Raw genomic sequence first — 25,551 nt, 5'->3', positions numbered from 1 at the left:
TTTTTTTTTTTTTTTTTTTGAAACGGAGTCTTGCTCTGGCCCAGGCTGGAGTGCAGTGGCGCGATCTCGGCTCACTGCAAGCTCCGCCTCCCGGGTTCACGCCATTCTCCTGCCTCAGCCTCCCCAGTAGCTGGGAGGATAGGCGCCCGCCACCACGCCCAGGTAATTTTTTGTATTTTCAGTGGAGACGGGGTATCACCGTGTTAGCCAGAATGGTCTCGATCTCCTGATCTCGTGATCCGCCCGCCTCCACCTCCCAAAGTGCTGGGATTACAAGCGTGAGCCACGGAGCCTGGCTGCCTGGCCTATTTTTTACACTTAAAAAGTGTTAAAAAAAAAATATTCTTAGCTCAGGCCATAGAAAAATAGGCCTCTGTTAGACTCGTTTGATCTCAGTTGTAAACTCTGAAATCATCATTACATTTTGCTTCAACCCTACTTGATACGCATCATTGATACAATAGTTACAGATTTTAAGTTTTATTAATTACAACTCCTGCCTTTGTATCATTGCACTTGTGCTAGCTAAATTTGCATCAATAGATTGTTAGATATATTGAAGGTAGATTTTAGATTTTAAAGGAAAAAGAAGACCATTACTTCATGTATAAGCCTAATTGTTCCTTAGTTTGAATTTTGCACTGAAAAAAAGCACAATATTCTGATCAGTCTAGGGAGAAAAACAGTACAGTAAATATAATCATTACTAATAATGTGGCAGCTTTATTTTACATAATATGTGAGCTACCGTTTATTACAAAGAAAATAGCCATTAATGTAACAAGAGTCTCAAGCCTAAAGAGTTTCTGTATTTTAGTAACTTCTTGATAGTGAGCACTCAGAAGTCTGGCACTCTTATCAAGAACCGTTGTCAACAAAGAATCAGAGACTGATCACTGATTGAAATAACTAAAGAAAAGCTGAAGGCCTGAATAAACAAATGCATTTAATTGGAATAAAGGAATGTTGTTTACTAGCAATGATGATTATAAAAGTCTAACATCACCCAGCAATGCAACAAAAAAATAAAATGTTAAATAATGTATTTACCCAATGGAATACATATCATATAGTCATTAAAAATGATGCCAAATACTAATCACAGGACAATGTTCACAGTATGTTAAAGGAAAAATGTGACTACAAAATAAGTACAGTATCTCCATCAATATATGTGCACATAGAAAACGGAAGTAGTATATATACACCGACATCTTAATGGCGGTAATCTGTGGGCAGTGAAGTTATTTTAATTTTTTTTTCAGTGTACTCTTCTGTAATTTCTAGTTTTTCAGAAATGAACAAGACATATTGCTTATAGTAAAATTTAAATTACAATAACTGAAGATAATCTGAAGAGAATCTGAAAGGTAATTTGGTGAGAAAAAAATATGTAGCAAAGAAGAGAGTAGTGAACATCACAAAAGTGCTAAGTGAGAGTGATGTGACTCAAAGGGAGATGACCGAGGGAGGCAAGTGTTATTCAGATAAAGAGCATAAGACTTTGATTCAGAAAGCATGAATTTGGGAACCCAGTTTTATAATTACCTGCTAAACCTTACATACATCTGGGGGTTATTGTGAAGTCCAAAATTTAAAAGGGATTATGTATAAGAAAGCATTTGTAGGGCCGAGTGTGGTGGCTCACGCCTGTAATCCCAACACTTTGGGAGGCCTAGGCGGGCAGATCACCTGAGGTCAGGAGTTCGAGACCAGCCTGGGCAACATGGTGAAACCCCATCTCTACTGAAAATACAAAAATAGCCAGGTATGGTGGTGGACGCCTGTAATCCCAGCTACTGCAGAGACTGAGGCAAGAGAATCGCCTGAACCCAGGAGGCGGAGGTTGCAGTGAGCCGAGACCGTGCCATTGCACTGCAGCCTGGGTGACAAGAGCAAGACTCCATCTAAAGAAAAAAAAAAAAAAGCATTTGTAAACCTCAAATGCTATGTAAAGACCCAACTGGCATGAGCAAGAAGGAATTATTTTATTGTGTATATTTATGAGGTACAACTTAATGTTTTTATACATTGTGGATCATTAAGTTAATTAACATATCCATCACTTTACAGACTTAACTTTTTTTTGTGATGATCACATTAAATTCCACTCTCATAGCAATTTTCAAATACACATTATTATAAACTATAGTCATCTTGTTATACAGTAGGTTTTCAGAACTTATTCCTCTTTTATTTATTTATTTTATTTTTTAATTAGTTTTTGAGACGGAGTCTCACTCTGTCACCCAGGCTGGAGTGCAGTGGCGCGATCTCGGCTCACTGCAACCTCTACCTCTGGGTTCAAGTGATTCTCTTGCCTCAGCCCAAGTAGCTGGGACTACAGGCATGTGCCATCACACCTGGCTAATTTTTTGTATTTTTAGTAGAGATGGGATTTCACCATGTTGGCCGGGCTGGTCTCAAACTCCTGACCTCAGGTGATCTGCCCACCTCAGCCTGCCAAATTGCTGAGATTAGAGGCTTGAGCTACCATGCCTGGCCTTCTTCTTCTTCTTTTTTTTTTTTTTTTAATAGTCTTAGAGATGGGATCTTGCTATGTTGCTCAGGTTGGACTTGAACTCAAGGGATCCTCCCACCTCAGGCTACCAAAAGTGCTGAGATTACAGACATGATCCACCTTGCCCGGCCATAATTCTTCCTTTCTAAAAGAAACTTTGGACCCTTTGACCAACCTCTTTTCCATTTCCCCACCCCAAGCCTGCCAGCTCCTGCAAACCACCATCCTATTTTCTACTTCTTCGAGTTCAACTTTCTTCAATTCCACATATAAGTGAGATCATGTATTATTTTTCTTTCTGTGCCTGGCTTATTTCACTTAACATAATGTCCTCCACATTTATTCCTGTTGTTGCAAATGATAGGATTTCCTTTTTTAAGACTGAATAGGCCGGGCGCGGTGGCTCAAGCCTGTAATCCCAGCACTTTGGGAGGCCGAGACGGGCGGATCACGAGGTCAGGAGATCGAGACCATCCTGGCTAACACGGTGAAACCCCGTCTCTACTAAAAACTATAAAAAACTAGCCGGGCGAGGTGGCGGCGCCTGTAGTCCCAGCTACCCGGGAGGCTGAGCCAGGAGAATGGCGTGAACCCGGGAGGCGGAGCTTGCAGTGAGCTGAGATCCGGCCACAGCACTCCAGCCTGGGTGACAGAGCGAGACTCCGTCTCAAAAAAAAAAAAAAAAAAAAAAAAAAGACTGAATAGTATTTCACAGTGTCTATATACTGCATTTTCTTTATTCATTCATCCATTGACGAACACTTGATCAAGACTTTGAGGCACTCATCTCTATGATTCCCTCAAGGAATTGTGTTGCCCTTTGTTTCATGTTTTCATAAGAGATATTGGATAAGAAAGGTTCTCTAAGTTTTATTATAGCTTCTAAAGCTGTTGTATCAGTTGGAATGCTTTTGACTGAATAGCAAACCCAACTAACAGTAGCTTAAACCAATTGGTATGTTATTTGTCTCATACTACAAGAAGTGTAGAAGTATGTCACTGCTAAGCATTGTGCCAATGGCTCGATGATATCAGAGCTGATTAAAAGATGGCAGCTTCCTCTCCAAATATCATAACTGTGCTTCAGACAGAAAAAATAGTAAAAGAGATAACAAGCACAGGTGTTTCTCTAGTGAGGCTTTGCTGTTTTATTTAGGGAAGAAGACTCTTCCTATGTACTTCTACCTACATCTCATTGGCCACCCTTAGGTTCAAAGGAGGCTAGGAAATTGAGTATTTCATTTCCCAGTCTCAATAGTACAGGAAGATAATAGAGAAGATAGTGGGCATGGATGCGACTGAGCCGACCTACAATATCTGCCACATTCCATAAGCCCCACTCTGTCTGATGAACCACAGTGGCATTCTATGACCCAGGAATTGGTTTTAATTCAGGTCCAATGTTTAATAAATTCCAAGAAGCCAGCATGTTTTCTGTTTCCTGGTATGAAGTTACCCTAACAAGTAGCCATACGTTTTTGAGGGAATAAGAAGAATGTGCAGAGTGCTATTACTATAGTGCTCTTCTTTAAGGTTATCTGGAAACAGGAGTAACATTGATAACTCTCAGGAAAACTGAATTGAGGAGATATTAATACCATTTGAGCTAAATTTGAAAGATGAAGTAGTAAAGAGGAAACATGCTTCATGTTATGTTTGGATTTAAATCTCCTGGAGCTATAGTTTTAAGTTTACTTGCTTTACCAGTAAGGAGAAACACTAAATACAGGAGTCTGAATGTTTCCAACAGAAGAGCCACCACAATTTATTTAGTGACGGTTTATTTATAATGTAAACAAATTTCATTCCCTAGAGCAATATATTCTGTAAATTAAATGATCCACGAGGTATTTTATGCAGTTTTTCATGGCATGTTAACGTTTTGAAAAGAATAAACAAAATCATACTGAACAGCTCAGAAATTGTGATTAACACTGGGTATCACAAGATACATTTTGCTCGTATATCGATCAGGACCCAAAAGGAAATAGATGGCAAATCAAAATTGGCATAATTTGGGAAGTGGTTAATAAGGGAGTATTTATAAAGGCAGGGCTTAGGGAAACCTGGAACCTAGAATGAAGTTATATGAAGAGGGTTACCTTGAACAGAGCTGACATCACCCACCTGGAGGGAGCTGGAGGAATACCTACCCTGACCTCACTCCTCAATTCCATTCTGCCAGGACTTTTCTCAACCAGAAACCAGGAAGCAAGAGAACTTATCGATATGGTCTATAAGGGTCAATCTCCAAAGAATGGAGCTGGGTGGATAAGGACAGACAGTTGATCTGGAGGGGCAAATGGAAGAAATACATGAATAAATGATATCATTTCCAATTTGTCTGACTTCTTTGTTCTGTTTCTGAGATCACATGACTTTAAATATTGTTTTTTAGAACCCACTACCCTCTAAACTACAGTATTTGGTATAATATCTTTTTTCTTTCCAAAGCTTGTAATTGTGATACACAATTTCTAAAAAGTCAACTAAGGCTAAATCAATTTTGTTTTTTGTTTTTTGTTTTTGTTTTAAGATGGAGTCTCACTCTGTCTCCGGGGCTAGAGTGCAGTGCCACGATCTTGGCTCACTGCAACCTCTGCCTCCCAGGTTCAATTGATTCTCCTGCCTCAGCCTCCTGAGTAGATGGGATTACAGGCATGCGCCACCATACCCAGCTAATTTTTGTATTTTTAGTAGAGATGGGGTTTCACCACGTTGGTCAGGCTGGTCTCGAACTCCTGACCTCCTGATCTGCCTGCCTCGGACTCCCAAAGTGCTGAGATTACAGGCATGATTTAGCTGCGTCCTGCCAGCTAAATTAGTTTTTAAGATAATGTATGTTTCTACCAGTGGGGATCACATTTCAGGCAAAGAGAAGACCCCACTTAAAGGTTTTGACACATAAAAGGGCTGTGGGAACTGTAGGTTCTGTGGAGTTACCGGGAGGCAGAAACAGTGAGAAGCCTGGCATGATTATGAAAACACTATTTTCCATTCTAAAAGTTTAGGATTTCTTTAAAAAAAAACAAAAACAAAAACAAAAACCGTGGAGGAGGAAACCAGTGGAGGTTTTTAAGCAGGGGAGTGAGAGCAATAGCACTGGCTTGAAAGGTAAAATGTAAAAACCAGAAAAAGGAAAACAATGAATCCACAGTGAATAAAGTTGAAGATGCAAGTAGATTTTTACAAAATGGCTATTTGGGGGAATGACATCTCAGAGATAATCTTATTTACTGATAAAGAAGTTGAGGCCACCTTAGAAAAACCAAAGAACCAGAAAAGGAGGGAAGGTCATGCCAAACAGTCACTGTGTAACAATGCCAGCAGCAAACTCTGGTCTGTCTTCCCAATGCACCACTCCCTTGACTATTCTTCCCATAGTAAACATTTAAAAGCTGCTGTTTAAACCTGTTAAACAAAAACAAAAACAAAAACAAAAACATGGCCACACTGTCAGAGAATCCAAAAAAGGTAGCTTGGAGAGTAGAAGAGGCAAATGCAAAAGGAAAGCTACTACTAGGTGCAGTGTGATGCAAGTAAAAGGTAGAAAAAAAGACCTAGTTTGGTATTTGGAAGTAAAGGTGCTGGTGAGAGGATTTATGATTAACCAGCGTTGTGACAAGAAACATCGTCTTGTAAATAATTATTTGCAGAGGAGACAGATTCCAGATGAGGAACTTGGAGCCCAGTAGTAATACTACTGCACCTTGAACAAGAGATTAAATGGTAAGTGATGGGTGAATGCAGGGGCACAAGTGTAACAGAATCTTAAAGGGAGAGAGGCCAGATTGGAAAGAAGTTTGTTTTTTGTTAAAGTGGAGATGGCGGTACAACTGAAGAGGACAGCTAAGATTGTCAACGCACAGTCCCCTTCAATTTGTCCAGAGGATAACATATCCCTTTATATATATATATAATATACATATAAAATATATATATATTTTTTTGCTTGGCCAACTTTAGTCAGGTTTCTGAATCTTCTGCTAGGCTCTTCTGTACACTTTCTTTGTAAAATCCAGTTTAAACAAAGAACTTTGCTAAGTCAGATTAGCAATAAACCCCTATCCTTGATAGCTGATCATCCTCATTATCTGATCAGGTTCTTCAGTCTCCACCACCCCCCAGGTGATGCCTCATCATCTTGGTCTGTCTTCAGCAAAAATACTATTAGGTGGGTTTAGCCAAAATCCCCCTTACCCTGATGTTTCCTCTTAGTAATTTTCCATTCACTTACCTCTGCTCCTTGGCTATAAATCTCCACTTGCACATGCTGTATGGGGAGTTGAGCCCAATATCTCTTTCCCCACTGCAAGTCTCCGTTGCGGTCAGTGGTCCCCATACCTATTGCGATGGTCCTGAATAAAGTCCTTTTTGTGCTTTAACAAGTGTCACTAAATACTTTTTTCTTTAACAATAGCCCGTTCTCCAAACCCCTAAGTCCACGATTGTTTGGTTTTCAACCTGAGTGAGCCCAAGGTCCATATCATCGTGAGATTTGTGGGTTTAAGGCTGAATTTCTGTCCGTTTTAGGTAAATGTTTTAGTGTGAAAGCTTGAACAATTGTTGGGAAAGCCTTAGATTTGACCCCCAAAATGACATTTTCCCGTTTTTGGAGGGGAGGGGTCACGGCGCTGTGTTTAAAATCAGGCGTGTGAAAGGCCCTGAACACCCTCCTTTCCTTTGGGAAGTCTCTATGAAGGGAAAAGCAGGTAGGAGCAGCGGTCCCCGCCCTCGCTGGCGGCGGGGCGGGGCTGCGGGGGCGGGGCTGGGGCCGCACGGGCAGCCAGGATCCCTGGGAGGGCCAGGCCTGCGCGCTGCGAACCCACGTGACTTTTTCACCTCCCGAGACACCGACGCATGCGCATCGTGCGGTCGACCAGGCGGCCGTGGCGCGGGTGGCGGCTGCTGTGGTGGCTGTGGGGACGGAGGCGGTGAAGTGCCATCTTCGGCTAGGTCGTCACAGGCTTCGGCTCATGGCATCGAGTAGCATCTATTATAAGGTCTGCTGGGGCGGGCTCCTTGAAATTAGCTGGGGGCGGAGGGTGGTACTTGGGACTGAAAAGGGCCTGCCCGGTTTCAGGCCGCGCTGTGGCCGCGGCCTCCCTCTCCCGCCCTGTTTGAGGCCTGGCTCGGACTCAGCGGCCAGTTGTCCATTCCTTTCTCCTTCCCACCTGTTGGGTGGAGCGGTGCAAGGTATTTTTGTCTTAGACCAAACGTTTCACTTGAGGGGTGCGTTAGGTAGGGTGGGGAAGTGTGGGCCTCTTTCGCCTGGATTTAGGAAGATATTTGCGGGTAACTCTAAAGCCTTGCTTCCCCCGGAGCTGGAACACAGCTGGGATGGCTGGAAGTGGAAGGAGCACATTCGCAGCCGCCAGAGGATTGGGAAGATAATATACGTTCTATTACTAATGCATGTGAGCGCCTTGTAGGGCACGTTCTGCCTTCTAACTACATAAGCAACCCTTTAGCGACCCTAAGTCACAGCACCCAAAGCTTTTGGCAGGATATTTTAGAACAGAAAAAACAGACATCAGAGATCCTGGTAGAAGTCTTTCAGGGAATCTGCTTAAGAATATTTAACTTTAGTAATCAGAGACCGCCACTGGTGTTTTTCTCCAAAAGCACATCTTTAAGTTAATTAATACTTGAAGTTAATAAATAATACTGCTCAGTGTATTAGTGATGATGCCATAATACCATGTAAATTTATGCCGATTCAAATATTATTTTTTTGTTTGATATTCATATGGCCTTCATTTCTTCATTTGCATTATTGTCTTTAAAGTTTTAATCATCTTTTTAATTACTATTAATATATAAGCAGTAGTACATTCTAAGTATATTTTAAGAGTAAGTCAGTTTTATGGTCAGCTTAATTTTGAGAATAATTCCTCATTAAAAAAAAAATGGACATGCCCTATAATTTAATGATTTGGTTTCCATTCAGGCTATTAGTGGAAGAGATTAAGGTGATTATGAAAATATAATGTGGTACTACCTTAAAGGGGTAATTCCCTGTTACCTTATAGCCTTAAAAATTAGATGACATAATTTTAGATATGTTGTACAGTTATTATCCAGACTGTAAGCCTTTCTCACATACTTTTTTTAGAGTTAGGCCGTGCTCTGTTGCCCAGGCTGGAGTACTGTAGCAGGGTCAGTGCTTACAGCTGCCTTGAACTCCTGGGTTCAAGTGATCCTCCTGATTCAGTGTCTCCCGAGTAGCTGGGACTACAGCTGTGTGCCACCATGCCTGGCCCCTTAAATGTGTTTTAAGTAACATTTATTCACTTTAAAAATTACTTTTTAATTTTTTAAAACCATAATTTGTATCTTCTATAATAAATTTGAAACCTAGCTGTCAGGATTTATAATTCATAAGTAGATAGATATATTTAAGCAATATGAATTTATCTTTTCTAAAACTTTATCCTGAGCCAAGTAATGAGCTTCCTTTTGAAATGTTTATACCCATGACCAGAATTTTTGTCAGTTTTACTTTTAGCCTCCAGAACAGTTATTAAAGATATGCCGTTTTCCAGTGATTCATAGCAAGGTAACATTCAGGCACCGAATCAGATTCTTACCTAAATCTGAAACATTGTATTTTAAATAGTATTTCTTTGTTAGGTAGCAGTCGACTTACTTGTTTTATGAATTAGGTAACAAATCTATAGTTATTTGGTTTTTATTCAGATACCAACAACAAAATGGCAGTTTTGTGAAGAATTTGTAATTTTATTTATAATATAAATACTAATGAACCTTCTAATTCTGACTTGTAGGGGATTAAGAGTCACATTTCTTTAATAGGGCTTTTTAAAAGGTGTTGTTGAGACCAAATAATTTTATTGGCAGTTGGAAGATATTTCTCTTTTTTTGTGTTTCCACAGATCATTTACTGAAGACAATATGCAAAATTCTCACATGGATGAATACAGAAATTCTAGTAATGGCAGCACAGGCAATAGTTCAGAGGTAGTGGTAGAACATCCTACTGATTTCAGTACTGAGATTATGAATGTTACAGAAATGGAACAGTCACCTGATGACTCTCCCAGTGTGAATGCATCTACAGAAGAAAGTGAAATGGCAAGTGCTGTGGACCTTCCAGTAACGCTGACAGAAACAGAAGCAAATTTCCCTCCAGAATATGAAAAATTTTGGAAAACTGTGGAAAATAATCCTCAGGATTTTACAGGCTGGGTATATTTGCTTCAATATGTAGAACAGGAGGTTAGTAACTATTAAAATGGTATCAGAAGGGACAAATTAGTCAAGTCATGTTAATTTATAATGAAATAGTAGAGCTTATTTATGATTAAAATCAACTCATAATTTTCAAATGAAGTTGAATAACATTAGGTAGATACATTTTTAGCTTTGAAAATGGCTTATAGCTTTTGTATGTTGTAGAGAGTAGCTTAATATTTTGTAATAATTGAGGTGTAAGTGTGTGTGTAAAACTGCTGAAATAAAATGTTGACAAAATTAGTTCCTTCTGTTTCAGTTGCATTTAGAAGAAAAAAAGTCAAGGAATAAAAGAAGGGCTGCTCCATCGGCAGAGCAGCCTGCATGTGGAGTTTTTAAGCCTGCCATTTATTATTATTTTTTTAGATAATAACGTCTGAAAGGAATAATAAATATTTTTTTGATAGAAATTTCCACGATGTTTAAATACTGTTTCATTTTTATCAGAATCACTTGATGGCTGCCAGGAAAGCATTTGACAGATTTTTCATACACTATCCATATTGCTATGGTTACTGGAAAAAGTATGCGGACCTTGAAAAGCGGCACGACAACATTAAACCATCAGATGAGGTGCGTACATCACTGAATAAACTTATCTCCAATAGGTACTGTAAGCCAATTAATAACAAAACAAAGATTTTTTTTTTTTTTTTTTTTTTTGGCTGGCAGTACCTACCATTTGTGGTCAAACAATTTTTATAGGGTATTTATTTGCATTTGTCACTCTTGTGGCATTTGTAGCTAATATTTTCTCTCTTTGTTGGCAGGTGCGTTAAACCTCTACAGTTTGTCAAGCTTTGCAGTGCAAGCCTCTGTATTACACTGCAGCTTAACAAGTAGGGCAGGGCTTTTCTCTCACTTACATTTATTTCTCATTTTCCAAACAATATAGTTGGTTTGCTAGTCACATTTGCTACGTCTTATTGCATTTTTGGTCAGACGCTGTCATTGATGCTCTAATGGGTCTGTGCCCTATGGTCTGTAACCCAAAGCCTGCCCACACAACCCGGTCAGAATGCAGGGACTGCTGCGCTTTGAAGATCAAGACTCTGCACGTGGGGATCAGAACATTGCCATGTTCTATCCAACCTCCACCCAAATGGTAATGGTAGATTATTTAAACAAAATTCCAGTAATTAGTATTTCTAAGGTTCACCGGATAACACAGTGTTGCCTCTCTGTTAAGAAATAATTAAATATTTGAAGTACAGTTTGCTGTTTTCTTCTTAGGTTTATCGGCGGGGGCTTCAGGCAATACCTCTTAGTGTTGACCTTTGGATACATTATATAAACTTCTTAAAAGAAACATTGGACCCTGGTGATCCTGAGACAAACAATACAATAAGAGGGTATGTGGAACATTGATACTGAAATGTATTTTATGATATAAATAATTATTCTCATGTTGATAATAGAGCTCATGAAAGCTAAGCTGGAAGTTTAACTTCTATTCCATTGTTAAAAAAATGATACATAAATAATAAACTTATGCTTTATGATTTGAAAATGCAGATAATAAAGCCCTTCTACATTCCATACCCTTATGTCCCCAGTTCCACTCTTCATGGTTAATAGCTTGGTGTGTGTGCTTTCAGATGTATGTATAAGTACATATTTGTGCGTATGTTTTCATATTGGTCTTTGACTTTTTTTTTAAACAGTGTTTGAGAATCTCTTTCTGCCATATTAAATAACCATTACAAAAAATATTTTATAATACTTTATAAAAAGTAACTTATAAGCCAGAGTGCTCTACTGTATTTCACCAAATCCTTATGTATAGGAAATAATCAGTGCTACAGTGAACATCTCTGTACAAGTCAGTATTTTTGTAGAATGCACTAGAAATGGAACTTCTGTTAAAGAGAACACACAGCTAAGTTTTATCACATGTTCCTTCAAAAATGGTATCAATTCTAAACTCCCACAGTGTATGAAAATAATCATTTTCCCACAGCTGTGCCACATTTTTTGTTTGTTTTACCTCCAGTGGCATCTCTGTTTTAATTTGTGTGTATCTTGATTGCTCATCCTGGTTTACCATCTTCTCATATGCTTGTATAAGCCATTTCTTAAATTACCTGTTGATATCATTTACTCAGTTTTCTATTACATTATCTTTTTCTTGATTACAGTAGTTTGTTAATGTATTTGTTTTTGGTTTTCAAAAAAAGCATGTGCATATTGCTTAAGAAGTTAGCTAATGTTAAACTGCTCGTAACAAAAAGTACCCCCTCCACCTCCCTTCAAATATTTTAGCTCTTTCTTCTAGTATTTTCCACCACGTGTATAACAGTAAATCTATGTTGCTTTCTTTCTTTCTCTGCTAGTTGTAGACATTATGTATCTGTTACGGTAAATGAGAATTTTAACCCACTTACACTTTGTTTTCCCATTCCTTTCCAATATAGCTACAGGATAGGTTTCAATAATCAGCTTCAGTATTTTTTTTTAATCATTGTAAATCCATAAATAAGGGTGGGCACAGTGGCTTATACCTGTAATCCCAGCACTTTGGGAGGCTGAGGTGGGAGGAGTGCTTGAGCCTAGGAGGTTGAGGCTGCAGTGAGCCGTGATTGCACCACTGTACTGTAGCCTGAGTGACAGAGTGAGACCTTGTCTCAAAAATAAACATTAGCTGGGCGTGGTGGCGCATGCCTGTAGTTCCAGCTACTCGGGAGGCTGAGGCAAGAGAATCTCTTGAACCTGGGAGGCAGAGATTGCAGTGAGCCAAGATCGTGCCACTGCACTCCAGCCTGGGTGACAGAGCAAGACTCCGTCTCAGAAAAAAAAAAAAAAAGATCAAAAACCTGTAAATATTTTTCATCATACTGCCCTTTCATTTTTATAACCTTTTTGGTTTTTAATTTCTCCTCCTCTGCCCCTCATTTTTCCCATTTGTCTAATTTTCTTTGAACATTTGAGGTTTTTTCATATTCTCCAGCAGCTTTGTAGAAGGCTTTAAATATAGCTTTCTATGTAATCAGACCTGTTAAAAAATGTGTAAGTCCCATTTTTTTCTTCTCCTTTGAGCTGTCTCTCCTGGAAACCTTTCTACTATAATCTGAACTGATCTTCTAGTTCTGCTGTACAAGAGTTGTCTTGGGATTTTCGTATCATCATGGTTCTAGGAGATGTCTTTACTTCACTTCTATGAGAGTTTATTATTAGATCTCACTCTTTCTTGATTTTATGTCCAGCTTTTAGAAGAATGTGTTCTGTAACTTCTTGTTAAAGGATGCTTGGATGAAAAAATAATTTTAAGGTTTGATAAGCTATAGAATTTGGAGTTGAAAGTTATTTTCTCTGTAGAGCTTTGAAGGCATTGTTTATTCCTTTATAGCTTCTGCTGTTGCTTTTGAGAAGTCCAAAACCATTCTTCTAGAATAGATTCTCTTTCTGTAACATGTTTTTCCTCCGTGGAAGCTGTTAGGATGTTCTCTTTGAGTCTGATGTAAATGCAGTTTTATAAAAATGAGCTTTGATATGGATTTTCTTTTTCTTATTGTGATTATTGGGTGATTAGGTGAGTCTTCAGTCTGAGATTCTAATGTTCTTCTATTCTTAGAAATGTTATTATGATGGATATTCTTATTTTGACAATTTCCTTGCCTTGATTTTCTCTGTTGTTTTTAATAGTTGGATATTGGACCTCCTTTTAATTACTGAGTTTTTCTTTTCTTCTTCCTATTTTTCATATCTTAGACTGTCTGGCTTTTTGAGGTATTTCCTTGACTCTTGTATTGGATTTTTAACATCTTCCATTAGATTCTTTTTTTTTGAGACAGAATCTCTGTCCCCCAGGCTGGAGTGCAGTGGCGTAATCTCGGCTCACAGCAAGCTCCACCTCCTGGGTTCACGCCATTCTCCTGCCTCAGCCTCGTGAGTAGCTGGGACTACAGGCACCTACCACCACGCCTGGCTAATTTTTTGTACTTTTAGTGGAGATGGGGTTTCACTGTGTTAGCCAGGATGATCTCAATCTTCTGACCTCGTGATCCGCCCGTCTTGGCCTCCCAAAGTGCTGGGATTACAGGTGTGAGCCACCGTGCCCGGCTCAGATTCTTAATATCCAAGAATCTTTCTTGTTCTCTGAGTGTTCCTTTTTTTATACTCTCCAGTTCTTGTTTCATGGCTGCATATCTTTTCGTTTTCTTTGATGATACTAAGGATAGTTGAGGTTTTCCTCTGTTCCCAGGACTGTTTCCTCTGAAATTTTTCTGTTTACTCATTTTCATCTCTGAGATACCTGATCTCTGGATTTTTGTTCCTATTAGAGATTAGATATTAACAAGCTGTATGAGCCAGGCACAGTGGATCACTTGAGGTCAGGAGTTCGAGACCACCCTGGCCAACATGGTGAAACCCTGTCTCTACTTAAAATATAAAAAAATTAGCTGGGTATGGTGGCAGGAGTCTGTAATCCCAACTTCTCAGGAGGCTGTGGTAGGAGAATTGCTTGAACCTGGAAGGTGGAGGTTGCAGTTAGCTGAGATCGTGACATTGCACTACAACCTGGGTGACAGAGTGAGACCCTGTCTCAAAAAAAAAAAAAAAAACCTATATGGATGCACTGTGTGTTTTGTATGGGACATTGTCAGTTGGCCTATAGGGTTTCACAGTAGCATAATCATGTGGCCACTCTTTTTTGCTGGTGGATTCCCAGTGATAGTAACCTTGTATCTTATTCCTGAGCCAAGCAGTTTCTTTAGAGAAGGGTAATTTTATTTACCTGGGGAATGGAAAGCTAGCTTCTGAAGTCCCTATAGCTGGGCGGGAAAGTTGAAGATTTCTCACCATTCATTAAGTATACCTTCTTCTAAACGTTCTCTCTTTATTTCATTACCTTCTTGTCTTCTTCCCCTTTTCTCTATACTTTTTTCAGTGTCTGGTTATTTTTCTGAATCTTTTGGGGTTCTGTAGGGACAGTAACATCTATTTTATTCTTTAGGAAACCTTACACCAAATATGCACATGCATGCATACACAGACACACATACACACATGCTCTTCAATTGTTTATCTCTATATTAAACATTTCCTCCAATGTTGGTATGTCTTTAACGTTTTTTATGGTGTCTTTTATCATATGAAGTTTTATTTTTCCTTAATGTGCTTCTCTTTTAATTCTTACTGGTTTCTGAGTTTTGTGCCTATTTTGCCAAAAACATATAAATCCTGTATTTTGTTCTAACTTTTCTGTAGTTTTTCACTTATTCATTTATCTGACTTTAATTTCTATCTGTCATGAGATAGACATTTTTATTTTATATTTTATATTTTCCTATTATATATCATACACCAAATATTTACATACATTGATCTCTTTTTGTTTTCTTGGCTCTGTACTGTTCATCCATTTTTCTGTTACCGGGCCAGTGCCAAACTTGTAATTACTGTGGCTTCCTAGTTTCTTATATTATCTTTCAGGAAAATGCCTGCTGCATTATCTTTTTACAAAGCCATTTTGCATTTTTGTATACTTGATGAATAGTGGAATTTGATTTTTTCTTGTTCCACTCAACATTTTTTAGTGCTTTATTGAAATTGTGTTAAAATTGTGGGTTAACTTAGGGAGTGTAGTTTTATACTTTTAAAAAATTTCTCTTGATTTTAATATACTTATCTTAACAGTATGTATCTAAAAGCTTTATCTCATTGGAGTATTAAATCTAGTGATTAAAATTGCTTGCAGAAATCTCTTGACATGACTAGGTATTTTAAAATACTTTCTAACAACCTTTTTTTTCCCCCTTGGAGACAGAATCTTGCTCTGTCATCCAGGCCAGAGTGCGGTGGTGAGTGGTGCAATTTCAGCTCACTATCACCTCCGCCTCCCAGGTTCAAGTGATTCTCATGCCTCAGACTCCTGCGTAGCTCGGGTTACAGATGTGCACCACAATGCCCAGCTAATTTTTGTATTTTTAGCAGAGATGGGGTTTTGCTGTGTTGGTAAGGCTAGTCTCAAACTCCTGGCCTCATTTGTTGGGATTATAGGCGTGAGCCATTTTGCCCAGCCTGTGATAAATTTTAATGATAGAATTTTAGAATTGAGAAGGGCTTTTGAGAGGTTTAAAGTATATGTATACCTTTTTTTTTGAAACAGTGTTGCGCTCTGTCACCTGGTCTGGAGTACAGTGGCGCAATCTCGGCTCACTGCAACCTCTGCCTGCCGGCTTCAAGCAATTCTCCTGCCTCAGCCTCCCAAGTAGCTGGGGCTACAGGCATGTGCCACCATGCCTGGCTATTTTTTTGTATTTTAGTAGACACGGGGTTTCACCGTGCCAGCCAGGCTGGTCTCAAACTCTTGACCTTGTTATCTACCTGCCTCGACCTCCGAAAGTGCTGGGATTACAGGCGTGAGCCACCGTGCCTGGCCTTTGTATACTTATCTTGCAAGGCAGCCAGATTCCTTGTTGGAGAGTTATTTTTGCTTGAAAATATTCTTTTTTTTTTTTTTTGAGACGGGGTCTCTGTTGCCCAGTCTGGAGTACAATGGCACGATCTCGGCTCACTGCAACCTCCACCTCCCAGGTTCAAACGATTCTCCTGCCTCAGCCTCCCAAATAGTAATTTAATTTTATAGGCACCTGCCATCATGTCTAGCTAATTTTTGTGTTTTTGAAGAGATGGGATTTCACCATGTTGGCCAGGCTGGTCTTGAACTCCTGAACTCAGGTGATCCTCCCTCCTTGGCCTCCCAAAGTGCTGCTATTACAGGCACGAGCCACCATGCCTGGTGAAAATATTCTTAAATTGAGATAAAATTTGCCTCTCTTTAACTTCTTACTTGTTTTAATTTTGTCTTCTGTCATAAATGAATCTATACAACAGACATTTCAGATTTAACAAATACTTAAATGTCTACTCTTACCTATTTGCAATGTGTACATTTTGTATTTAATTTTCTATATGATAAAATTACATAAAGTACGTTTAACTGTTCCCTTTGTTTTCTCACTTTTTTTAAGCAGCTCTTATATGCTTTCTGTTATTCTGTCTACCCTTTAATCCCTACTTGCATAGGAAACAGTTGAATATAATTTTTGAAGTTAGCATTATTTTCTAAATTTAGAAATATTTTATAAGTGATTTTGTCTTGGAAAGATAACTTAAGAGTAATTTAATTTTTCAGAACTTTTGAGCATGCTGTTCTAGCTGCAGGAACAGATTTCCGTTCTGACAGACTGTGGGAAATGTATATAAACTGGGAAAATGAGCAGGGAAACCTGAGAGAAGTTACAGCTATATATGATCGTATTCTTGGTATTCCAACACAGCTGTATAGTCATCATTTTCAGAGGTAGGTGGGAAATTCTGATCATTGAAACATCTTTGATTACTCAGATAGTTAGTTGATAATATTAGTATTATAATTCTCTTGAAATGTTATGTAAGCTTTTATTACGTGGAAAAAGGAATAAATTTTGTTGCTAATCACAACCCACATGCTTGCTTTTGACATTTTTTTCATATGCCTTATGAAATGTTTAGAAATTTTACTGTTTTTAGATAGAAGTTTCTCCTTATTCATTTTAATAGATAAACACAGAAATTCTGTCTTGTCTAAGGTAGTTCAGAGTAGTGAAGGAATGCGAAAATAGTAAGTTTAGTTATTTATTTGTGGCATTAAATTGACACAGTGCCTGGCACATGATAGATGCTCATTTTTTTTAAACTTTATGATTTGCGGCCGGGCGCGGTGGCTCAAGCCTGTAATCCCAGCACTTTGGGAGGCCGAGACGGGCGGATCACGAGGTCAGGAGATCGAGACCATCCTGGCTAACATGGTGAAACCCCGTCTCTACTAAAAATACAAAAAATTAGCCGGGCGAGGTGGCCGGCGCCTGTGGTCCCAGCTACTCGGGAGGCTGAGGCAGGAGAATGGCGTGAACCCGGGAGGCGGAGGTTGCAGTGAGCTGAGATCCAGTCACTGCACTCCAGCCTGGGCGACAGAGCAAGACTCCGTCTCAAAAAAAATAAAAATAAAAATAAAAAATAAATAAAATTGACATGTTTTCTATTTTTTGTTATAATTTTTATGAGCAGTCTTGAATAAACTTAGGTACTTTTTAAGTGAGTGATTTTCTAAATTTTTTTTTACTACCAAAAGTAGAAGGCTTTTATGAAGCATTTGTAAAGTACTAAGGAACAGTTTGCTAGAGGTAGAATTTATACAGACTCAGGTTAGAAATAGGAAGCATATAGATAGGAACATACTTTCTGCTTTCGATGAAATAGAGGAAGTAGGCAGGTTTCTAAGATATAATGACCAGGGAAGACATTTGCTGAAAGGCGTTAACACAAGCAAGAATTGGCATATGGAAATGCTTGGCAAATAGTTACTGAACACATAAGTACAAAAGTACTTAAATTACCTGATGGGCCAAAGAGAGTGTCTTTTCATAGACTAGTTCTTCTGTGAATTAAAGTATAGGAAAAATCTGTAACTACAAGACTTTACTGATGATGAAAAATATGTGTAGGAAACACACATAGCATTTTCTATATCCCAGACACTCTGCTGAGTGCGTTGTGATTCACTTAATCCTCCCAATAACCCAGTGAGGCAAGGACTATTGTTCCCATTTTATGAAAGGGGAGACACAGAGAGATTAGCATATTTATCTAAGGCCACAGAGTTTTAAGTGATTGGAAGCTACTTGGAACCTAGACAGTATGGCCCTGAAGTTTTTGATATGTTATCCTACAAGTCCTTTTTTATTTCTAAATAATTATCCCACCAGGCTTTTATTTATTTTTCTTTAAGTCATCAGTTACCCTAGGCTTTTAAAAATGCGTATATACTTATAATAGATATTAGTGGGATTATATTACACATACTGATCTATAATCTGCTATTTTTCACTTAATGCATTTAGAACCACTTTCCTTATCAGTTATAGTGAACTCACAAGTAGTCTTTATGCAGTTCTTACAGTTTATATAAGTTAACTAATTCACATGACTTTGAATTACTTTGAGAACCACTGAATTTTTTTTTTTTTCCCGTAACACATGCCTCTTTCTTAAAGTCATTTATTTAGCATTTGCTGTGTACCTGTTGATAGGCTAAGTTGTAGGAATGAAGGCCCGAAGAAGCTATGTGTAAATAGCATGCCTGTGAGTTGGTCAGAAGGATAGAGGAGGAGGCGTGTGTTAAAAAACATATTCTAAGTGCTCTACAGTAATAATGGAAATATTTTATTGTGCTTGTGTATTAGGCTTGTATATGGGATGTACCCTGCACATTTTCTCTGAGATAATGTCTAATTTAAAACCTTCTTTAGCATGAGGACTTTGTGATCTGGTCTAATATCCAGGTCCAATCCCTGGTAGTTCCTGAGCTCTAAACACACCTAAGTCTGATAACTTCCAAAAGGGCAGTGCTGTTTTATATCTTTATGACTGTAATACCTTTTCCTCTTTCCACTTGTCTAGTGGACTCATATTCCTTGAGACCACACAGTTTTGTATCTTCTCTGTGAAATTTTCTCTGGTTCATCTATATTGAGATATCTAGTCTGTCATTTGTGCCACCACTTTACCTACATTTGTTTACATTTATATCAGCACCAGTAACACTGCTTTGAATTTATGTCTCCTATATCCTCAACATGCCTCTCAGTTTCTGAGGCGTAATTCTTTGTATCTCTAATACCTAAGAATAGACCTCAGTATATATGAGACACTCAGCCAATCTTGACTGAATAAATGTTAGCTTTATAATACAAAAAACTGCTGAAAAAATACTGCTTAATATTATGCACACTTTGTCACTGTTTTAAAGAAGTTGCTACATGATGCAGCAATCAAGTCATTTTAGATTTATGTACTGTATTTAGTTATTTTAAAATTTTACCTTAAGTTTTTTAATTCATACGTTGACAGTTTTGAGTTTTAATATTCATCTGTAATTAAATCTGTTTTTTCATACTACATATTTGAGAGTTACTTCCTCATTTTTAATTTTTTAACATGAGGCAATCTATGTTAATTTTTTTCCTCCTGGTGCTGAAATGGGCTGTTAGCCTCTATAACCATTGACTTTGCAAAATTTAAATTAGATTCCAATGTTATTTATATACTTTTTTTTTTTTTTTTTGAGATGGAATCTCACTCTGTTGCCCAGGCTGGATTGCAGTGGTGCATTCTTGGCTCACTGTAGCCTCCGCCTCCCAGGTTCAAGTGATTCTCCTGCCTCAGCCTCCCGAGTAGCTGGGATTACAGGTGCCCGCCCTGACACCTGGCTATTTGTATTTTCAGTACAGACGGATTTCACCGTGTTTGCCAGTCTGGTCTTGAACTCCAGACCTCAGGTGATCTGCCCACCTCAGCCTCCCAAAGTGCTGAGATTACAGGCGTGAGCAGGTGCTGGGGAGGCTGAGGCAGATGGATCACCTGAGGTCAGGAGTTCAAGAACAGGCTGACCAACAAGGTGAAACCCTGTCTCTACTAAAAATACAAAGATTAGCTGGCCGTGGTGGTGCACAACTGTAATCCCAGCTTCTTGGGAGGCTGAGGCAGGAGAATTGCCTGAACCTGGGAGGTGGAGCTTGCAGTGAGCCAAGATGTCACCATTGCACTCCACCCTGGGCAACAGAGCGGGACTCCATCTCACACACACACACAAAGAAAGAAATGCTGAGGGTATTCATTTTCAGATGAAGATGCCATGCTTACTTTAAGATATTTCATATTTGAGGTTCCAAAGATATGTTCAAATTGTGATGATATAGATATTTTAGCTCCTCAACCTGGTGTTTTTGATTAAAATTTGTATGTATATAAATTATTGCATGTTTTTATAAAATAGTGAAATGATTTTTGTTTCAAAAATCTTTTTATAGATTAGCTTAAAACTAATCTATATTTCTTTATGCAGAGTATTGGCAGTTGGATATGCTAATCTGATTAGGAGAAAGGTTTGGACTTGTGTTACAGTTTTGAGAGTCACCATGGTATACTTATTTCAAGCTGTATCAGTGAGATTGGCCAGAAGTATGTATTAATAAAAATAGATGAGAACCAACTGGAGAGTGGAATTCTTGGGAATAGTAGCATTTAGGGCAGGTAGGAAGGGGAACAGGACATAGAGCAGCAGTCAGAGGCTTGGAGGACCACACTACAAAACAAGTGTCCATTTAATTTTATATATGAGGTAATTGATAACCTTAATTGGGCAGTTTCATTGGATTTTTGCATACTCACGTAGATTGAGGAGTATTTGGGAGGTGGGAAGGAAATGCTGTATTTGTTGATTATTTACAAGTGATCATTTAGAATTTAAATGTGGATTACAGTATTTAATTTTACTGTAACTTTTGTGTCTTCGTAGTAAAATAGATTCTATGACACACAAATAATAGGTATTAATCATCTTATTTTACAGTTGAGGAAACTAAGATTTAGAGAAAGGAAAAACTTCCCTTAAGTCGGATAACCAGTAACAGACAAAACTGAGGTTTCAGTTTATGCCCGTCCATGCCTTCTCCATTCTACTGTAAAGGAAGGAAGAAATAGAAGATGTCTATAGACTGTTTTATCATATGGTAGTGTTTTATCATGTATGGTAGGATTTTAATATAGAAAAGAAGGAGAAAAGTTATGATGTTTTGGTTTCTTTCTTCAAATCAAATCCTTTGAAAGAGTAGTATGTAGTAGGAATCTCAATATGAGATCTAAAATTATGATTCAAATATAAAGTATATATTTTTATTGTCTTCCTTTAGATTTAAAGAACATGTACAGAATAACTTGCCTAGAGATCTTTTAACTGGTGAACAGTTTATTCAGTTGCGAAGGGAGTTAGCTTCTGTAAATGGACATAGTGGTGATGATGGTCCCCCTGGTGATGATCTACCATCGGGAATTGAAGACATAACTGATCCTGCAAAGGTAACCAGTCTTATTCTAAAGTTCGTCAGTGGCCAGGTGTGGTGGCTTATGCCTGTAATCCCAGCACTTTGGGAGGCCAAGTTAGGCGAATCACCTGGGGTCCAGAGTTTGAGACCAGTCTAGGCAACATGGTGAAACCCCGTCTATACTAAACATACAAAAACTAGCCAGGTGTGGCAGCACATGACTGTAGTTCCATCTACTTGGGAGGCTGAGGTGGGAAGATTGGTTGAACCTGAGAGGTAGAGGTTGCAGTGAGCTGAGATGGCACCACTGCACTCCAGCCTGGGCCATAGAGCAAGACTCCATCTCGGGGAAAAAAAAAAGGTCTTTAGTGCAGAAGAAACTGGACCTGTTACTCCTTGACTGCATGAGTAGCACAGTGATCACTTCTATTGCCGGCCATTTACCCAGTGACTTGTAGCTTGTTTGAAGTTAATTTCTGTTTAAGGCAAGTGGAGATTCAGTAGCTTGTATGTATAGATTTAAGGCAGAGAATCTATTTTACTACGAGACACCCCAAGATAAACTTAGCTTAGAAGGAGTATTTTGCCTAGGTTGTGAATCTGCTATCCCAATGTAAGAAAAAAAAAAAAAAAAAAAGAAATGTATGAAAGTGGTTAATTAGGAAGTTGTGTGATAAATTTTAGTGTTGTTAATTGGATTTTGCACATAATTGCCAACAGTTAAAAATCTGCCACTATTCTAAGACTCAAATATCTGTGAATAATACTTAAATGTATGCAGTGATATTGAAAATGTTCAGTATAGTTTGTGAGATTTACTTTTTCCCTTTTTCTTCCCAAGTTAATTACAGAAATAGAAAACATGAGACATAGAATCATTGAGATTCATCAAGAAATGTTTAATTATAATGAGCATGAAGTTAGTAAAAGGTGGACATTTGAAGAAGGTGTAAGTGTTTTCTAATAGTCTTTAAAATACGAAGTAGGAATAATTTATTTTTCTTTCAATTTTGATAGTACTATCTCTGTTGTAACTTTATTTTTGCATATTTAAGCCATAACTTCAGATGTTTGTCTCATTTATTATAATCATTATCAGTTTGTCCATTTTCCCTAATCAGTTTTAGAATGTTTGAATTCAGATTTACTTGAATTGCAAGATATCTGCTTAATCCGAACAACTTTATTCTAATTATTCAATTTTTAAAAGTCAACTTCATGGGGTTATACTTTACATACATTATAATTCACCCATTTTAGGTTTATACTAAAATGAGGTAATTTCCCACAGTTTTAATTTTTTGTTTTTTTTTTTTTCTGACTGCTTTACTGAGATAATTCACATGCCATATAATTCACCCATTTAAAGTGTAGTTCTTAGAATATTCACAGATATGTACAGCCATCACCACAGTCAATTTTAAAACATAATCACCACCTCAAAAAATAACACCTTAACTTTTAGTTGTCACTACCCCTACCTCCTCAGCTGCAACCCTCTACCCCCAGTGCTAAGGTACCACTATCTGCTTTTTGTTTCTGTTGATTTCCCTATAATGGCCTTTCATATGAATGGAATCTTAGAATATGGAATCATTTCACAGATGTATGTATGTACATTGTAGTCATCACAGCAATCAAGATACAGACAGAACTCTTTTAGCACCGCAAAGGTCCCCTTGGCCCCTTTCCAGCCAGAGTTCCCCTTCTCTACTCCTAGCCCTAGGCAGCCATTGATCTACTTTCTGTCACTATGGTTGTTCAATTTTAAAATATTCAACAAAGTATAAAATGTTCTGTACATTAAAAAGCATGTAATTGGCAAAATGGCAGAATAAATAGAAAATGTATTATTTCATTTGTTTGTGAAGCTTAAGGAATTTAAGGGATTTTAATTTTAAAAGTTTTTTAAATTATGAAATACGATTAAAAAATTTTGATTATCAATTATATTTAAAATAATTTGTATTAACACTGTGCTTGTGCATATTTTGGTGATTTGGTTTACTATCATTGGCATGTTACAATTTCATTACAGATTAAAAGACCTTACTTTCATGTGAAACCTTTGGAAAAGGCACAACTAAAAAACTGGAAAGAATACTTAGAATTTGAAATTGAAAATGGGACTCATGAACGAGTTGTGGTTCTCTTTGAAAGATGTGTCATATCATGTGCCCTCTATGAGGAGTTTTGGATTAAGGTAAGAAAATCATGTGCTCTTAAACTTGAATATATTATAAACATTGATCTAGTGACTAACCTTTTTTGTACTTCTGTTGAATGTTGTTCATATAACTATATCTGTTGCATTAGGAGATGGTCTGCTTGCAACCAGATTTGACTGCTGCATATGCCAACCTCGTTGCCTCTCTTCGTCCTTCCTTACAGAAACTAGTCTAGTGGTTCAATAAAGGTGCTGAATGGGTTTAAAAATAGAATTTTATCGTTCTGTCACAAATTTAATGACTTGTTCAACTGTAAATTATTCAGTATTTCCTCTTTTCTGTATGTAGTATGCCAAGTACATGGAAAACCATAGCATTGAAGGAGTGAGGCATGTCTTCAGCAGAGCTTGTACTATACATCTCCCAAAGAAACCCATGGTGCATATGCTTTGGGCAGCTTTTGAGGAGCAGCAGGGTAAGAGTGGAGAAATTCAATTGATATTTTAGAGATTTTCAGTTATTTCAGGAAACAGTGATAACAAATTGAGTAGTAAGGGATGGTGTAAAGCAGTTTGGCAGACTTTTTCTCTAAAAGGCCAGAGAGTAAATATTTTAGGCTTTATAAGCCATGTGTTCTGACTTTTAGGCTTTGTAAGCCATTGTAGCCCCCAGACAGCCCTAGGCAGTATGTAAATATGTGTGGCTGTTTCCCTTTAGTTGCTGGATTTAGCCCCTGGGTGATTGTTGTCAGTATGTGGTTATAAACATTATTTTAGTTGTTTAAACCAAAGCATAAACATTTAATTACTGTTTCTAGGTAATATTAATGAAGCCAGGAATATCTTGAGAACATTTGAAGAATGTGTTCTAGGATTGGCAATGGTTCGTTTACGAAGAGTAAGTTTAGAACGACGGCATGGAAATCTGGAAGAAGCTGAACATTTACTTCAGGATGCCATTAAGAATGCCAAATCAAATAATGAATCTTCATTTTATGCTGTCAAACTAGCCCGGCATCTTTTCAAAATACAGAAAAACCTTCCAAAATCAAGAAAGGTGCTTTTGGAAGCAATCGAAAGAGACAAAGTATGCATTTGTATTTTTAAGAGTATCTTTATAAAAACACCAGTGGTCAGTGTATTTTCACTGTGGCAACTGTGATGAAAGATTTGGTCTGTATGTAATATGTTTTATTACTAAATGAGGACAGCAGTCCCTCTAAACTGATGTTGCCATTTAAAAAATTTTTTCAAATTGTTTTGAATTAGAAGTTTGAGACATAAGATTATTGGGTTAAAATTGTTGTAGACATTGTGATACTTTATATTTTCCCTTTATAAATTATCAACAAATTTACTGATTATTAAGTAGAACAGAGGACTTGGGAGAATACTTTATAAACAAAAGCGTAGGCATTGCCTGTGTTGTAAGCACATTTGGCAGTGAGATGATTTAGTGTCTCCATAGAGTACTTTTTATATATCAGTTGAAAAAGGCAGTGTACAGGTAATAGGTAATTTCTCAGGTTTTAGGATTTTAGTTATTGCCATATCTGTTTAAGATAAAGATGTATAGCAGTTTGCTTCTAGCTGCAGTTTAAGAGGTTTATCTTTTTTTTTTTTTTTCTTTTGGAGACAGTCTCACTCTGTCACCTAAGCTGGAGTGCAGTGGTGCCATCTTGGCTCACTTCAACCTCTGCCACCCGGGTTCACGCAATTCTCCAGCCTCAGCCTCCCGAGTA

At 37.9% G+C, this 25,551-nt stretch overlaps 1 protein-coding gene and 1 non-coding gene across 4 annotated transcripts in view; both read left to right on the top strand.

The window, feature by feature from the left end:
• The first annotated feature begins 7,373 nt into the window (after nucleotides 1-7,373).
• Nucleotides 7,374-25,551, top strand: part of PRPF39 (pre-mRNA processing factor 39) — a 22,308-nt gene continuing 4,130 nt past the window's right edge. The window contains exons 1-12 of one of the 3 annotated variants that reach the window (XM_023222613.2): nucleotides 7,391-7,524; nucleotides 9,418-9,760; nucleotides 10,223-10,348; nucleotides 10,546-10,614; nucleotides 10,718-10,880; nucleotides 11,009-11,127; nucleotides 16,914-17,081; nucleotides 21,511-21,676; nucleotides 22,484-22,591; nucleotides 23,681-23,845; nucleotides 24,159-24,285; nucleotides 24,628-24,896. In XM_023222613.2, the coding sequence (XP_023078381.1) occupies nucleotides 10,794-10,880; nucleotides 11,009-11,127; nucleotides 16,914-17,081; nucleotides 21,511-21,676; nucleotides 22,484-22,591; nucleotides 23,681-23,845; nucleotides 24,159-24,285; nucleotides 24,628-24,896 (1,209 nt within the window). In that variant the 5' untranslated portion in view covers nucleotides 7,391-7,524; nucleotides 9,418-9,760; nucleotides 10,223-10,348; nucleotides 10,546-10,614; nucleotides 10,718-10,793. Of the gene's footprint in view, nucleotides 7,525-9,417; nucleotides 9,761-10,222; nucleotides 10,349-10,545; nucleotides 10,615-10,717; nucleotides 10,881-11,008; nucleotides 11,128-16,913; nucleotides 17,082-21,510; nucleotides 21,677-22,483; nucleotides 22,592-23,680; nucleotides 23,846-24,158; nucleotides 24,286-24,627; nucleotides 24,897-25,551 lie in introns of those variants that run through there. The other 2 variants (XM_023222612.2, XM_023222614.2) reach the window with 2 other exon arrangements.
• Nucleotides 24,960-25,045, top strand: LOC111549539. Its single transcript, XR_002733768.1, has one exon. It is a non-coding gene; the product is annotated as a small nucleolar RNA SNORD127 (small nucleolar RNA).

This window comes from Piliocolobus tephrosceles, chromosome 6 (assembly GCF_002776525.5).
Source record: "Piliocolobus tephrosceles isolate RC106 chromosome 6, ASM277652v3, whole genome shotgun sequence".
Classification (NCBI taxonomy): Eukaryota; Metazoa; Chordata; class Mammalia; order Primates; family Cercopithecidae; genus Piliocolobus; species Piliocolobus tephrosceles.
Note: the sequence above shows the minus strand (reverse complement) of the source record. Positions and strands in the feature narration are given on the sequence as shown.